The sequence below is a fragment of the Cygnus atratus genome, chromosome 1 (assembly GCF_013377495.2).
Source record: "Cygnus atratus isolate AKBS03 ecotype Queensland, Australia chromosome 1, CAtr_DNAZoo_HiC_assembly, whole genome shotgun sequence".
In the NCBI taxonomy this organism is placed as follows: domain Eukaryota; kingdom Metazoa; phylum Chordata; class Aves; order Anseriformes; family Anatidae; genus Cygnus; species Cygnus atratus.
In genome coordinates, this window is record NC_066362.1 from 55,982,041 (window position 1) to 55,996,623 (window position 14,583).

The 14,583-nt window shown below is 53.0% G+C and overlaps 1 protein-coding gene across 1 annotated transcript; it reads right to left on the bottom strand.

The window, feature by feature from the left end:
• Positions 1–4,033: 4,033 nt before the first annotated feature.
• On the bottom strand, positions 4,034–13,073 carry MCM5 (minichromosome maintenance complex component 5). Its single transcript, XM_035551919.1, has 16 exons — positions 12,828–13,073; positions 12,378–12,504; positions 12,138–12,266; positions 11,508–11,680; positions 9,559–9,714; positions 9,028–9,194; positions 8,225–8,396; positions 7,963–8,074; positions 7,078–7,221; positions 6,899–6,964; positions 6,013–6,189; positions 5,453–5,565; positions 5,186–5,314; positions 4,799–4,941; positions 4,532–4,659; positions 4,034–4,380 (listed from the first exon to the last, which is right to left on the bottom strand). The coding sequence occupies exons 1-16, from the start codon at positions 12,992–12,994 to the stop codon at positions 4,279–4,281; spliced, it is 2,205 nt and encodes a 734-aa protein (XP_035407812.1). The 5' UTR covers positions 12,995–13,073; the 3' UTR covers positions 4,034–4,278.
• Positions 13,074–14,583: the final 1,510 nt, after the last annotated feature.

Here is a 14,583-nt window from a genome sequence, read left to right on the forward strand (position 1 = left end):
ACCCCCAACACCTCAAGTTTCAGTTCATCTCAGTGCTGGGAAAGCTTCACCCTCTTTCCCTGTGATACGCCTATTACTGTAAGTTGCATCTGCACCTGAACACAGTGCAGTAAAATATTGGTGCAGCGTGGCGGTAGCAATGTTGCTGTGGAAACCATGATATTTTAATTGCCTGATTCAGAAGAAGCCAGGTATTCGGGCATTGAGTTTCCCCCATAACAACAGCTCTGCTGCCAAAAGATCTGGCATGCAGGACTCTGCCACAGACCAGTCTGTGAGAGCCGTGTGGCACTGGGCAAGCTGTTCCCCCTTCATACCCTTCATTTCTCCCCAGCCCAGGCCATCACCCTTCACCGTCTGGGCCCATACAGATGGCAAAGCAAACCTCCAGACTGGTGACAGCCTCTTGCACTGCATTTGGGTATGGCATCCTGGTCAGACCATCAGACACCTCCTCAGCACGAAACACAAGTAGATGGTAACTGAATCTTGATTGTGCTCCTTATTCTGACATGATGGTCTAGGATGGTGATATTGCCTGTATGCTAGATGACCTATCAACAGTTGCTCTAAAAAAATGAAAAATATCTCAAGCAGTGTGCATTTAACTGCTTATTTCTATTGACTAAGGAGTCAATAGAGAGAATATTGACTGAGAACTCTTTAGTCAATAGAACTTTATTCTATGAAGTTCAACTTCAAGATCAGTTGAAGCCCACAAAGTACCAGGTGCAGCTTGAGACTTGACAGATTCCATCAGGTGAAGGTTTCCAGACAGGAAAGATGCCTACACATCTATTTATAGGTGTCTATTTATACCGCAGAGGTACTGGATGCTGATGAGCGCACAGCATGTGGCCAGCTGTGGATAGACCTGCTTTCCACTGAGCAAGTATTTCACGGGTACTTTGATCAAGACAGGCAGATAATTCTGAGAGCCCAAAATTGTGGTGCAAAAGGCACATAAATCAGGTATTTCCTGGCCTTTCTGCCCAGAGATTTGTGTGCTTTCTTACCAAATTTCCCACGCAGCAGTCAGAGAAAAGAAAAAAGAAAAAAAAAAAAAAGATTACTAACAAATAGGGCTGGTGAAGTGAGGTAAAGATCATGACCAGGGAGAGGACATGGAACAGTTTGGCCAGATGAAAGCTGAAGGGCAGGAGGAAAGCAATGGCCAAGAAGCAGCAGATGGTCCAGGGGACATTCTCTGATGCATGTCCCTTGGTGTCCCATTTCTACCAGAACGCCCTGAGAGCTGATCCAGGACATTATTACCCCAGTGTCCTGCCTGCCTTTGAAGCTGGCAGACCTGAAAACAGAAGCAGGAGACACACTGGGAGCTCTGCAAGGTGGCCCGGGACAGATTACAATGGCCAGAAAGGTGAATGGGGGGGATGGCCATGGAGAAGAAAAGTGGGAGCAAGCATGAGGCATGAGGTGGGGTGGAGGAGGAGAAAAAGGAGTAACTGGCATTGCTGGGAGAGACTCGGAGCAGAGGTGTGCAGGAGGGAGTGGGGCATATGTTGCAAATGGATGGGCAAAATGGGATGAAGTGCAGTAGCAGGTACTTGTACATTGTGGCTGTGGGACAATGGTTTGGGATTTTGAGGGAACCCAGCCCAGCATTAGAGGATCACAGACTTACTCAGACCTCCAAAAGGGACTGAAACGTAGTATGATACACTCCCCATCAGACCACATTGCAGGCAGCCCAAGCTACAACACGCCTGTGCCTTTCCATGGGGTCTTTGCTTGCCTGCGGTCAGTGCCTGGTAGACCAGGTCAGGTTGCTTCTCACGTTGCCCATATCAGCATATTGTGCTTGCCACTGTTTATCTCACATCCCTGAGCAATGGCCCCTAGGACTCTGCAGTTGGGTTTTGTTTTATTTTGTGGAGGAAGTGACACCCACAACATGCTCAGAGGTTATGTGGCTGCATTGCAACAGCTCTCATCTCACGCGGAGATGGAGCAGATCTGAGTGGTGCAGATGTGATGACTCAGCTGTGCTGGATTTTACAGTAGTGGAGCTCAACAATTTCCCCAGAAATGTTCTGATTAGCTTAGTGCAAGACAAAAGGGAATCAAGCCTAGCAAAGCTGCCCCAGAGCCAGGAGCCCAAAGCAAGCCTTCAACAAAGCCCTTCTCCTCTGATACCGCATTGCAGCACAGGAGAGGGAGGATCTGCACACCTCCTGTTTGGTGCCTATGATGCAGAAACACCCACCCGAGCTGGTTGCCCTGGCCTCCTCTCATAGTCAACAGAGAGGAAACATGCTGTTAGGGCACAGCTCCTCTGGCCCAAAGAGGGGGACAAAGGGGACAAAGTCAGCTCTGTAGGCTAGGTGAAGGAACACTGCACTGCTGAGACATGAGGTGGCTAGGTTTGTCTGGTTTTACTCGCTCTGTTGGCCTTGGTGTGGAGGACAGGGATTTTGGTCATCCAAGGACACCCAATGACTTTGTCCCAAGTCTCGGTGCACCAGAACATCAGGGATGACCACGAAAAATCACTTTCACCAGGAGCGTGACTAGTCCTTTATCAAGTAGCTAACAGTCGAGGAAAGGTCTGGTCTTCTTCACCAGGGGGACCACCGATCCCTTATCAAGGTAGATACTTCCAAGAATTACCACTCTACCTAAATGAGAACTGGTATTCCTCCCCCCCACCCCCAAAGTTTCCATCTGCAGTGTGAATTCAAAACAAGCCTTTACTAATCAGCAATCCTGAGTTTTAAGATAATGCCAAAGTTGTGCGTAGCCCAGCTCCACTTCTTGTGATGGAGCTGCATACATTAATTGCTAAATAGTGTTGTTTCAAGCTGTATGTACACTTACATAACCTCGTACCATATAATCAACACATTTCGTAGCACGAAGAGATCAATCATTCTGATCCCCATCACAGAAATAATCTCCCGCTCCATATCACGTCATGAAAACAACAAAAAAAAAAGACAACAAAAAAGATTTATATATGATCAACCTCCACACCTGCCAACACCAAAGAAGTGGTGGTGGTACTGGGGAGGGGTGGCAGGGGCTGCAGGATGTGTAGGACACACCTGCTACGGTGTTGCATGGGCTACATAGAGAACATAGCTGGAAAATAACCACGACACTACGTTGTTTTGGGGCTGTGTTGGCTATTTGAGGGGAGACATTGCTTAAAAAGGGCCATGGGAGCTTGTGAGGGAGGCAGAATGCTTTCAACTGGACAGTGGCAGTTTGGGGAACGTTGGGCTCCAGGAGAGGATGCAGCCCTGTTATTCCCACTTCCAGCTCCCTCCTCCACGAGGGATTGAAGCTCAGGATTTCTTCCACGTGAGCTGTGCTTGGATGCAAAGCAAGGTAAAACATAGGTGGCTGGGAGCATTGTGCCCCCTTGGCCCTACAGCAAGGAATTGGGACAGCCTGGATGAGCTTTCCCTAGGCCCATCACTGCATGGAGCCTTTAGGACACTCTCCTCTCCCATCCCATCCCATCCTCTGCAAGAGTCAGACCCATCTGAAAAAACAGAGGATAGAGAGCAGCAGCAGACTGTTGCTCCAGGGCACAGCCAGCCCCACAAAGGCCACTACAGCCTCAGAAGGGACACCTGGCTCCCCAGCCAGCTCTGGCCCCATCCCAAGCACATGATGTGCCTCTCCCAGCACACACACCAAAGAGCACAAGGCTGCTGTCAAGCCCCTGAAGGGTGCAGCCCAGCATCCTCAAGGCACGAGTTCCCTCTGCTGGTTCTGAACATTTATTCCACTAAGGAAGCCTGTGTTGTGCGCTCCTGGGGTTGGATTTTTGTGTTATTTGTGTTGTGTTTTTTTTCTCTGCAGGCTCAAGGGCTGCGCAAAAGTCCCCAGTGCAGAGTAATGCATTTTGCCTCCTGAAACAGTTAGACAGTAAGGAGGGATGAGCAAACTGCAGCTTTGAAGCACAAAAGAACAGCTCATAAACCACCCACCCTCTTTTCACACCTCCCACAAAGGGCTGAGGATACATTTATTTCCTCTCTCCCTCCAGGCAATGAAGCGAGGGTACCAATACCAGCTTTTATTTTAATACAAACTAAAAGCTTTTGGAGATTAAAGAAACACTGAAGTGACACAACAGTGAGGCATCCAAGGGGAAGCCTGGCTGCCCCAAACCGTGGTTAAAGGGGCCCCAGGCTGTCTGGCTCCCCAAGGAAAAGCTTCTTCCAGGCACCAGCACCAACCCCACAGGGCTCTTGTCAGGCAGCCACCACTGTCTCTTCCCTCCTGTGTGGGGGACTTAGGGTCAGGTCACTTGATGCGGTAGAGGACCTTGCGCTGCATGCGGTGCTGGATCTCCCCCCGTCGCATCATCAGCTGCAGCACCTTGTAGATGGCATGCTCAGGGTATTTCTGCAGAGGGAGAGAGCAGGGTGAGAGAAACTGGCAGGGAAAAGCTCACTGCAGCCCAGGAGGAAGCTGCCACAGTCGCTAATGCGGGGCTGTGGTCTTCCCCAGGGCAGCAGCCTGGGGAGCCTGGTTTCACGGCCCAGCCCTGTCCCACCTGCCGCATGAAGTCCTGGACGATGCTGTGCTCCGACACCTGCGAGCCGATGGCAAAGCGGCGCTTGAGCTGCTTTTCAATGCGGGACAGCATCTCTTGGTCCTCCTGCGTCGTGAAGCCTTCCGCCCCTGGGGGGAGAGGTTGTGTGAGCTCTCTGCGCCACCCAGACATCATTCTCCACGTCAGAGCGCCTGTCTCCCACCACACATGCACGTCTCAGAGATCTTTAGGGAAACTGTAAATAAAGGCAGCATCACCCATCCTCACCTGACAGGCTGCCCGACATGGCTGCATCAAGCGTGGACACCTGGAAGAGCCTCAAGGCCTCCTCAACATCTGCCTCGGTGGCAAAGGGCTGCAGCTTCATCTTGCTGAGGGACTCCGCAATGCGCACGATGGCCTCCAGCTGCCTGCAAGATGACGGGGATGTTCCTTGCTTTCTACCGGGGCTACAGGGGGTCTTCTTCCCACCACCACCCACCCCACTCAAAGCACCTCCAGTGCTGCCCCATTCACAGGGGGCTCTCACGAGCACCCCGCTAACACCCCACAGCGTTATCCTAGGTGACAGTGACTCGAACCCAACCCCGACGGTTTGGGTGGATGATGGCAGCTCTCCCCTCCCCGGGTAGGGCCGGGCCCCAGGGCACTCACCGGACGGTGATGGGGATGCTGGAGCGACGGTCGCTCTCCTGCTCGTGCTGGCGGCTGCCGCTCCGCATCAGGATGTAGCGGTTCTTCAGCTTCTCCGCCGCTGCCGCCGACAGCCGGGGGCCACATTTCCTGCGGGAAGGGACAGGGGACGTGGCACTGCTGGGAAGGTGTCCCGCGCAGGGTGTCCCTCGTGTGCCCAGAGCCAGGAGCTTGGCTGCCCCGCTGCGAGGCAGGGCTCGAGCAGCACGGTGTGACCCAGTCACTCACGTGCGGCAGAAGGAGATGAGCTTCTTCAGCTTGTTCAGTTCGATTTCACCCTCCACAGCCTGGGTCTGCGTCAAGGCACTGACGTGTAAGGACATCACGTGCTTGGCCAACGTCTACGAGCGCAGGGGGTAGTCAGACAGCAGACAACCTTCTTCTGACCCGACCACGGCATGCCACCCTCCCAAAAAACAGGGCGGCAGCTTGGCTTGGCTTGTCACAGGGCCAGGGCAGCAGCCCTGTGAGCACAGCGGCTCAGAAGCTCTGTCCCCATGAGGTGGAGATAACAGTGCTTCAGAGGAGCAAGGGGGACCAAGCTTTGCTGGCACTGAATAAAGCATCCCCATGACCCAACCCAACAACTGTGCCCAGTTCTGGTGGCGGAGAGACACAAGGCAGGCTGAAGGCTTGCCTTGCTGGCATCAGACAAAGCAGAGACCTTGCTTTGCTTCTTCCCCAGGTTCTCAGCCCCACACTACAGCTATGTAAGTTCCCACGTACTTGCCCTGCTGCTGATCCCATTACACCGATGGCACCACAAGAGCCAGCACTCCCCAACCCACCACATCTCGCTCCTCGTTGTGCTCATCCTTGACAATGAAGATCATGTCAAATCGGGACAGGATGGTAGGCATAAAGTCAATGTTCTCCTCGCCTTTGGTCTCATCCCAACGCCCAAAGACGGAGTTGGCAGCTGCAAGCACCGAGCAGCGGGAGTTCAGCGTAGTTGTGATGCCTGCCTGCAGGGAAAGAGAAATGGACAGGGTCAAGGTCACGTCCACAAAACAGCAGGGCTAGAAGGCTATTAACTCATAGGAAGAGCTCCGAAGCAGTTCGCAAGGACTCATCCTCAAGCATTTAAATAAAGCCCTTTTAAGCAGGGCCCAATTGCTCTGCAATGGTTCCACGTTGAAGAGGGTAATCGCAGGAGCTGCATGGGGCTGGACCCACAGCTGGAGGAAGACTGGCTTCTGCTGAGACCCAAGCACCGAGTCACTTCATTTAAAACCTCACGTCAAGGGTAAAGACATACAAGACTACCCTCAAGTTTGCAAGTGGAGCCAGAAACTGAGGTTGAGTGCCCTTGGGCACTGAGGGGCAGTGCCCAGGTCATTGCTGCCACAAGACTTGCAGAAGTGATGCTGGAAAGAAGAGCTGTAGGAGTGTGCCTGAGATATAAAAGGGTCTCACAAAGGGAAGATCTGATGGATGAGGTGGCTGGAGATCCAGCAGTTGAACATCTCTGTGGTAAGTAAGCGTGACCAGCAAGAACAAGTTGTGGTGGCTGTTCTCTTACAAGGGACTGAACAGCTCAGGGGTGAGCCAGAGGGAAGAGGAGGGAGGGATGCTGCAAGAAAACAAGTTGGACAGTGGAAATGAACCAAAACCCTGATTTAAGAGAGGATCTGGCACCAGGATGCCAGGCAATTTCTGTAGAAGGCTTCTCACCTTGGCAATGGAGATGGTCTGCTGCTCCATGGCTTCGTGGATGGCCACACGGTCATCCTCCCGCATCTTCTCACCCAAGGTGGAAAATGAGGCAGGGGGAGAAAATAAAAATAAGAGCCACTGTCAGTTACCTCTGGTGAACTTCAACTGAGCGCTGGGCCCCACACACCCCACGTTACCTTGTCAAACTCATCGATGCACACCACTCCGCCGTCTGCCAGCACCATGGCTCCTCCCTCCATGAAGAAGCTCCTTGAGGACGGGTCGCGGATGACCGAGGCTGTCAGGCCGGCAGCACTGCTGCCTTTCCCCGAGGTGTACACCTGGGTGTGTGGGACGAGGAAGGGGACAGCACATCAGCCACCACAGCACCTGGGAGCCCACGACCACAGCTGGGGAGTGAGACAGCCCCGCACCATGGCCAGAGCTGCTGGAGGAAGGGCAAAGCCCTGGGGGAAAACCCCTCAGGGCATGCCAAAAGCACGCAGAACAACATTACTGTGCAGTCCCAAGCCTCGGACTAAGGAGTTGTGATGCACTCGAGGGCTTGTAGACACACAAATACAGGTATTAAGCACAGAGTGATTCATTGTTTGGTGGGCTGCTGCATTAGCTGTGTTTTCCCCCCCCCGAGGAAACAACGCAGTCAGAGGCTGACTTTAATGGAGGTTACAAGAAAACAGCTGAAAATATAATTTCATGCCTGAGCTCAGGCTGGAGCTCTGTGCCCGAGATGCAGGCAGCGTCATTTGTCCTGGCCAGCCAGCCTCTCTGCTGATCAAGGCTCAAAAACAAACAGCAGCATCGGTCACATCTTTGGACGTCTGCAAAGAGCCCGGCTCACATCGTAATGAAAGGCATTACTTGTTTCCCCTTCCCTCCCTCATCTCCTGTCCTGTACCCCACCTTCTGCTAGCACCAGAGGCTGCAGTTCACACCTCCACCAGCTGCTCTAGCTGGAGACGCATGGACAGGTATCTGCTGAGACCATGGTCTTCAGTGCTACGTGGGGAAGAGAAGGAAGAAGTGAGCTACACCATGAGCAGAGACCTCAAATCACCTACCCCAATTGGTGAACACTTCTCTACAAACTTCAGCAGCTGGGATTTGGCCGTACCAGGGTCACCCAGCATCAGCAAGTTGATGTCTCCTCGGCGGGTCAGCCCATCTGGGAGCCTAGAGCAGCAGGGTGCAGGGAAGAGATGGTGGAGACATGGTGAGCCTTTATTTCAGTAAAAACACATTGTGACAAGTTGCGAGATGCTGATAGCACTGCCTGAAGACTGAGCAAGGGCTCTGTGCCCTGAATGACTTTTTTCTCCCCACCTCTTGCGAGAGCCTCCAAACAAGAGGCAAGCAATGGCCTTCTTGATGTCAGCGCTGCCATAGATGGAGGGCGCGATGCTCTTGGCTATCGTCTCATAGATGTTGGGCATGGCAGCGAGGCAACGAAGTTCCTCCTCTTCCTGAGGGGTCACCGAGCCAGCAAAACTGTGTCCTATGTGGGGAAGGACAGAATGACAGTGAACAAATGGGTGTTGTAAAGAAAGAGACACTGTATCCCTCAAACCCACTGCCACCAAAAGCCCTTCTTGCATCATGCCAAATGCCACCAGGTCTGAAGGGTGGGAAGAGCAAGCATTTGCTATCCCAGCAAAGCATGCTTTGTGCTTCCAGGCTGGGTGAAGGAAGGAGAAGGAAAGAAGAAAAGCAAGGATCTTGGGCAAAGCAGTTAGAAGGAACAAGAGGGAGAAATTACAGTCAGGAGCGCGTTTTAAATTCATAGCTCAATTTTAACCATTGACTTCAGCCCAGATCCTCAGGGATGGCTTAGTGAATTCCCACTGAGATCAATAAGATGAAAGTACTTAAATACCCTGGAGGACTCAGGCTGAAGCCTCCTCATTTAATATCTCTGAAACAAAGTCACACAGGACACGAGTTTACAGCACCCAGGGTAAGCCAGACCTCCTGGACAGGACTGAACCTTTCACTATATAAGCAAAAGAGAAGAACCCAGGCTGTGATTTCGTACACATCTCGCTGAGGGACTGCCCCGTTCAGGAAGGGGGTTCTCCCAACACCAGGCTATCCCCAAAGACCAGGCAGGTGCCAAAAGCAGCCCTCACCTGAGCCCTCCATGTCCACCTGGATGCCCACCACGCGGATGTAAGCGCTTCGGATGCCCACACCGACGTTGTCCCGGCTCTTGTTCTTGCTCTGGGCAGACTTCTTGATGGAGTAAATGCCCATGATAGTGACTCTGTTGCCTGGGACAACTTTGTCACACAGGTACCTAAGAGGAGAAAGGTGAAAGCAAAGGATGGTGGTGAGGAAAAGGATGGTCCCACCAACAACCATCAGCCCCTCTCTTTCCAAACCCAGAAGAATCTGGAGGCCCAGCACTCAGCAATGTGGGCTGCCAAAAGAGAAGTCAGAGCTAAATTGAGAAATGCCAAGAGAAGGACAAGCCAGTCTACAGCTCTTGACCCTTCTTGGTGAAGCTCCCATCTGAGGCTGGGGTCACATCACACGTGATCCAGCCTGGCTGAGAAACACCAGCCACGGGAGGAAGCAAACAAGCAGAGATCAATGCCACCAAAATCACCCTGAGATCATTGTCAGCACGGCCACAGCCCGCCCGCAGACCCTGCTGTTACCTGTCGCAGTACAGCTGCAGGTGGCGGGGCATCTCCCCATGTGGCACGGCGTCGGGGGACTCCTGCAGCTTCAGGACCTGGAAGTCCACGCACTTGCACTTATCTGGCATGATGAAATAGGGGTCCAGTGGGCACTTCGGGCGGCCGGCCTGTTCTCTGTGTGGAGAGATCAATCGGGAAAGTTAGCTGGGGGCTGGCACTTGTAGAAGGGACAGCGGTCACAGCCGAGAGCAGCCCACCTCTCCCAGGTCAGAAAGACACTGCCACCAGAGCAAAGGCTCACCAAACCCTCTGTCTCACCTCCAGCAGTTGCCAAAAGCAGGTACTGAGGTCAGAGTATCGGAACAAGCCAAAGACACGGCGATGCTTCCCCTGCATACTCTCCCCGCCACCTCCCTCTCCCCTGCTAGCTACAAGCAAGGAGGGAGCTAATTCACTAATTACGCAGAAGATAACAGCATAGACTCAATGACTTGACAGGACATATTTCTTTATAACCTCACACACGAGGCAAACGTTAAGTGGTTCGTGGTGAGAAAGCAATTAGCAGCATGACAAGGCTGCCATCAACCTCTGAGTCTCTCGAGACGCCGGCTCGGCGTAGCTGCCTTGTGAGGCTACAAGCTCTCGGGGACGAGGAGCACCTCTGCATCCTGCTGGCTCCTCCGTATTCTGCTGTCAGCGCCCGACTCCATGCAGGCAGCAGCAGGGCTTTTTGGGGGGATGGCACAAGGGAGAAAAAACCTGATGAGTGTCAGCCCCGCCCCACCAGAGCTGTGCTGACCCACTTGTGCAGCCAAGGATCGGGAGCCAGGAGTGATGCCTATCCCCAAGACCGCTCAGGCTGCATCAGAGATAAGGCAAAGGAAATAAATACTGGCAGGCACGAGTTCAAAGGCACAATCCTTCAGGCTCAGCTAGCGTGAGAGCTGCAGCACAGCAGCAGCCTAATGCTCATGGTTCACGCAGGCATCAAAAGCTGTAAAGCAGGATTTGGAAGTTAGTGGCAAAGCATCCTTACAGAATTTGATGAAAAGCCCACCAGGAGGGGGAACGTGGAAGCAAGGAGTTTGAGTAAGATAAAAACTTACTAAGGAAGCCAGGACAGGAACTTAAAGCAGTATTATGGGGCAACTAGAGGCAGGAACAAAACTTTAGGTACAAAGGGCAATAGGGGAAAGCAAAGTTAGGCAGCGGATGGCTTAGGGAGTGATAACAAACAATCCCCATCACAGGAGATTTTAGCACAGCCACACTCAGTGGAGAGCAAAGACAAAGCCACTATGAAATCTGGAAGGGGGACCTCCCGGCAGCTACCAAAACTGCTTCAGTAAGCCTGTGATAAGCAGAAGCCAGCACAAGAGCCTGACAGGCAGGAGGGTTTTTTGTTCATTTTGTTTGTTAATGGAAGAGATGAAAGTGTGAAAGTGAAAAGGGCGAGGGAGAGGTCAAGAAGGAAAGCAGAAAACAGGCTTCTGTGTCTGTAGCAACAGGGATGCTGGAGGCGCTGGAAATGCAAGTATATAAAGGAAAGATCTTGTCTTCTGCAAGACAGGAACAAAACCCTGTGCAAAAGGAACTGGAGGAAGAGATGCAGCTTAAATAGCGTGCTGAAGTGAGATTTACATACATGCGAGACGGCAGAGGCACCCTCCACATTACTGTATGCGGAAGCCTTCACAGGATGCTTTGGAACAACCTACCGACGGAACCTCTGCTTTTTTTTTTTTTTTTTCAGGGAACCACTGGGTAATTTTATCCGAATAGGATCGGTTCGGAAGTTGTGCTTGGAACCCAGCTGCGCTGGGACAGCAAGCCTTGAGAAACCAGTCTGGTCTCACAGCTGGCCCTGCTTTGAGCAGGAGGTTGCACTAAAGACCTCCTGGGATCCTTTCCCCCTGAGTTTTCCCCCACCACCCTGCCACACACAGCCCCAGGCCATTCCTTACGTGTTGCATTTCCTAGGGAGAGAATACCCCTCGAGGCCCGGGCGCACGGCGATGTTGTTGATGGTGTTCCGGCAGCTGCGGCACTGGATGGCTATTTTGGTGGCTTTGGCTCGCACGGGGGTTGCCGAAATTACGATCCCGGGGATCTTCACAAGGTGGGACATCTGGTCGGACTGAAAGGGAAAAGGTGAAGGGGAAGTGAGAAAAACACTTGGAAGATGGATAAGGAACTCAAGATGTCAAGGAAACATTTTTTTCTTAGATACACTCCCCACATTTACAGTGCCAGAAGGAAATAGCCTGTGTTTCTTGACAGCATATCTTGCTGTATAGTAGCATGATGTGGTTGCATGACTTAAATTATGCTTATTTTAAAGCAAGAGAGGAAAGGACACTCGCTATATGCAGAACATCACTAACAGCAATGATGTCCCCATAACAAGACTAGAAATAACAGTTCTTTGCAGCCAGATTTAAGCTGCAGAAGTATCCTTGGCCTGTAAATCAGCGTACAACCCATAAGCTGAATTATGGAATTAAGCATCAAAGGCTTCCCCTGCAATCACACTCCCATGGGGCGAGCCCTGCCACCCGCTGCCCACTGCTTCAGGCGGCAGCGAACCACCTCACCTTCAGGCTACGGATGCTGGCTGCGTTGGCGTCTGATCTCAGCATGACCTGGATGTCCTGGAGGGTTTCCTCCCCCGAAGGACGAGGACGGGTGACCTCATCTGCAACCTCTTTTGCTGCTTCTTCCAGCTAGAAACGGAACAGCTCAGCTATTAGGAGGGTGTCACGGCGTGTAGCCAGGGCTGCTCTCACGACGTGCCAACGTCAGCACACCAAGCCGCCCACTCCCTCCATCCTTACCAGCTGCAGGTGCTCAGCGGGCTGCTTGTACAGGTAGTCAGCGAGATCTTCATCGAAGCTGGCCAGGTCCTCCATCTCCACCTCCACCCAGTACTGACCCAGGTTGTAATGCCGCTTGAGCTCATCTCTGCAAGGCAGCAAGCAGGAAAAGTTTGCGGGGCAGGAAGCACCAGGAACCCATAGGGACCCTGGGCTCTGCTGAGGAGGCTTCCGCTTGGAGGGGAGAGGGGGGAAAATAGGGAGAGAATTAAGGGATGCCTGCAGGGATTTGGGGAAACCTTTCACCCTAAAGGCTTTAAAGTGTGACAGTAGAGCAGGGACAGCAGCACTTGCAGTGGCACCGTGAGATACAGCGCTGGTTCATTAAAAAAAGCCATATATACATATAAAAAGCACATATATATGAAAATAATAATAATTATAGGGGAGCGCCAGGGGTGCCGGCAGCACCTGTATTTGAAGGTGAAGCCCGTCCGGTCCGTGCCCACGCGGTACTGCCGCAGGAACTCCTTGAAGCGCCGCTGCAGCTGGGATTTCCGCACCTGCCCCTCGTCCGCCGCCGGCTCGCCGCCGAAGCTGTCGCTGTAGTAGATGCCGGGCTCGTCGAAGCCCGACATGGCGCCCACCTGCCCCGGGACCCCCGCGCCCCGCGGTACCGCCGCGCCTTGGCTATTTCGCGGCAAAAAAAAAAAAAAAGCGCGCGCCGCGGAGAGCTGGCGGGCACCCGCCCCCGGCCTCCGATTGGCCCGCCCGAGGCGCGCCGCCGCCCATTGGTCCAAAGCGCCCTCCCGCCCCGCCCTCGGCGGGAAGCGATTGGCCGCGGTTGCCGGGCGAGGTTTTGGCGCGAGAGGCAGGGGGAAAGGAGAGGGGGGAAGGCGAAATGGCGGACGGGCGGGACCATTGGCCCGGCGGGGGGGGTGGGGGGGGGGTGTGTGAAACCATCTTGGGCGAGGGGCGCGTAATGGCGGCAGGGGGGTGTGGAGGGTGGCTGGAGGGCGGTGGTGGGTAGCAGGGAAGTAGGTTTGGTCATAAAGAGGGACAAAGCTTCAGCCTCCAAAGGCTTCCTAGGCCTGGCAGGACCATAGTGATTTACGTGGGATACTTTGGGGCCACTGGATAGGTGGAACTCTATGAATTTCAATAAATGGCTGTGTTTCAGTAGTTCTTTTGTCTGTGTTCTTGCTTTTCAATATTTGGCTACCTGTTTTAAGAATTACCCATTTATTTTCCTACCAGGAGTTGGCAAACGGGTCCAAAGGGAGAAGTAGTAACGGGGATTTTGGAAGGATACGGGGTGGGTGAGAACAGCACCAGCCCCTGTCCCGCTGGTGCTCCTCAGCAGGACCTGCCCTCTGTCATGGTTCTGCGCTGGGCGTCAGAGCAGCTCAGCAGGACTACATGTCTTTGGGATTAAAGTCACCGCTGGAGCAGGCAGCGCCATGGGGACAGGTCGATCACAGAGGCTTTCAGGCAGGAAGAGAGGAAAGGACCGAGCTGAGAGGTTATGGCCATGTTGGCTCTGAAAAACAGCCCCTCCTGCAGTGACTCCTGGATCTGAAGACCCTTGTAAGCAGGCAGGGTGGCGGCTGGCCACCAACCCAAGCCTCCAGACCTCATACAGCAAAAGGCAGGAAAAGAGAGCTGCAAACACAGGCTGCTCCAGCAGTGCCACCTAGCTGGACGGCCTTTAGCACCGCCTCGTGTGCCAAATTCTGGGAGTGACTGGGGTTGGTGCAACTTCACCTAGGTGAGGGCATGCTGTTGCATGCTTGTTCCCCATTTAGCTGTCAGGTACGGTCAAAGCCTGGCATGCGTTTGATTTCCGAGTGGTAAAAACATGCTTGCTTTTCTGGTTCATGGGTAAGTTCTCACAAATGCAGCCAGGTTAATGAAGCCCTCAGCTGGCCGTGGCTGGGGAGAGCTGTCCTTTTTGGGACCAGCTGAAGGTCTCATCACATTTTTCTCTTAATAGGACAGCAGCCAGCTCTGACATCCAGTGTCCACCCCTTGAAGATACTTTGTACAACCACAGAATTTCGTTCCATTTCTAGAAATGGAGACCAGCGTGTAGGAGATGAAGAAACCTGCCCCAGCTTGTACGACGGGTTATTGTTAGAATTGAGTGGGAACAGAGGCTGGCTCTGATAACTCCCACTTTCCTCTGTTGCCACGTCTGTGGAGGCAGCAGCTTCAAAAGACATAAAAC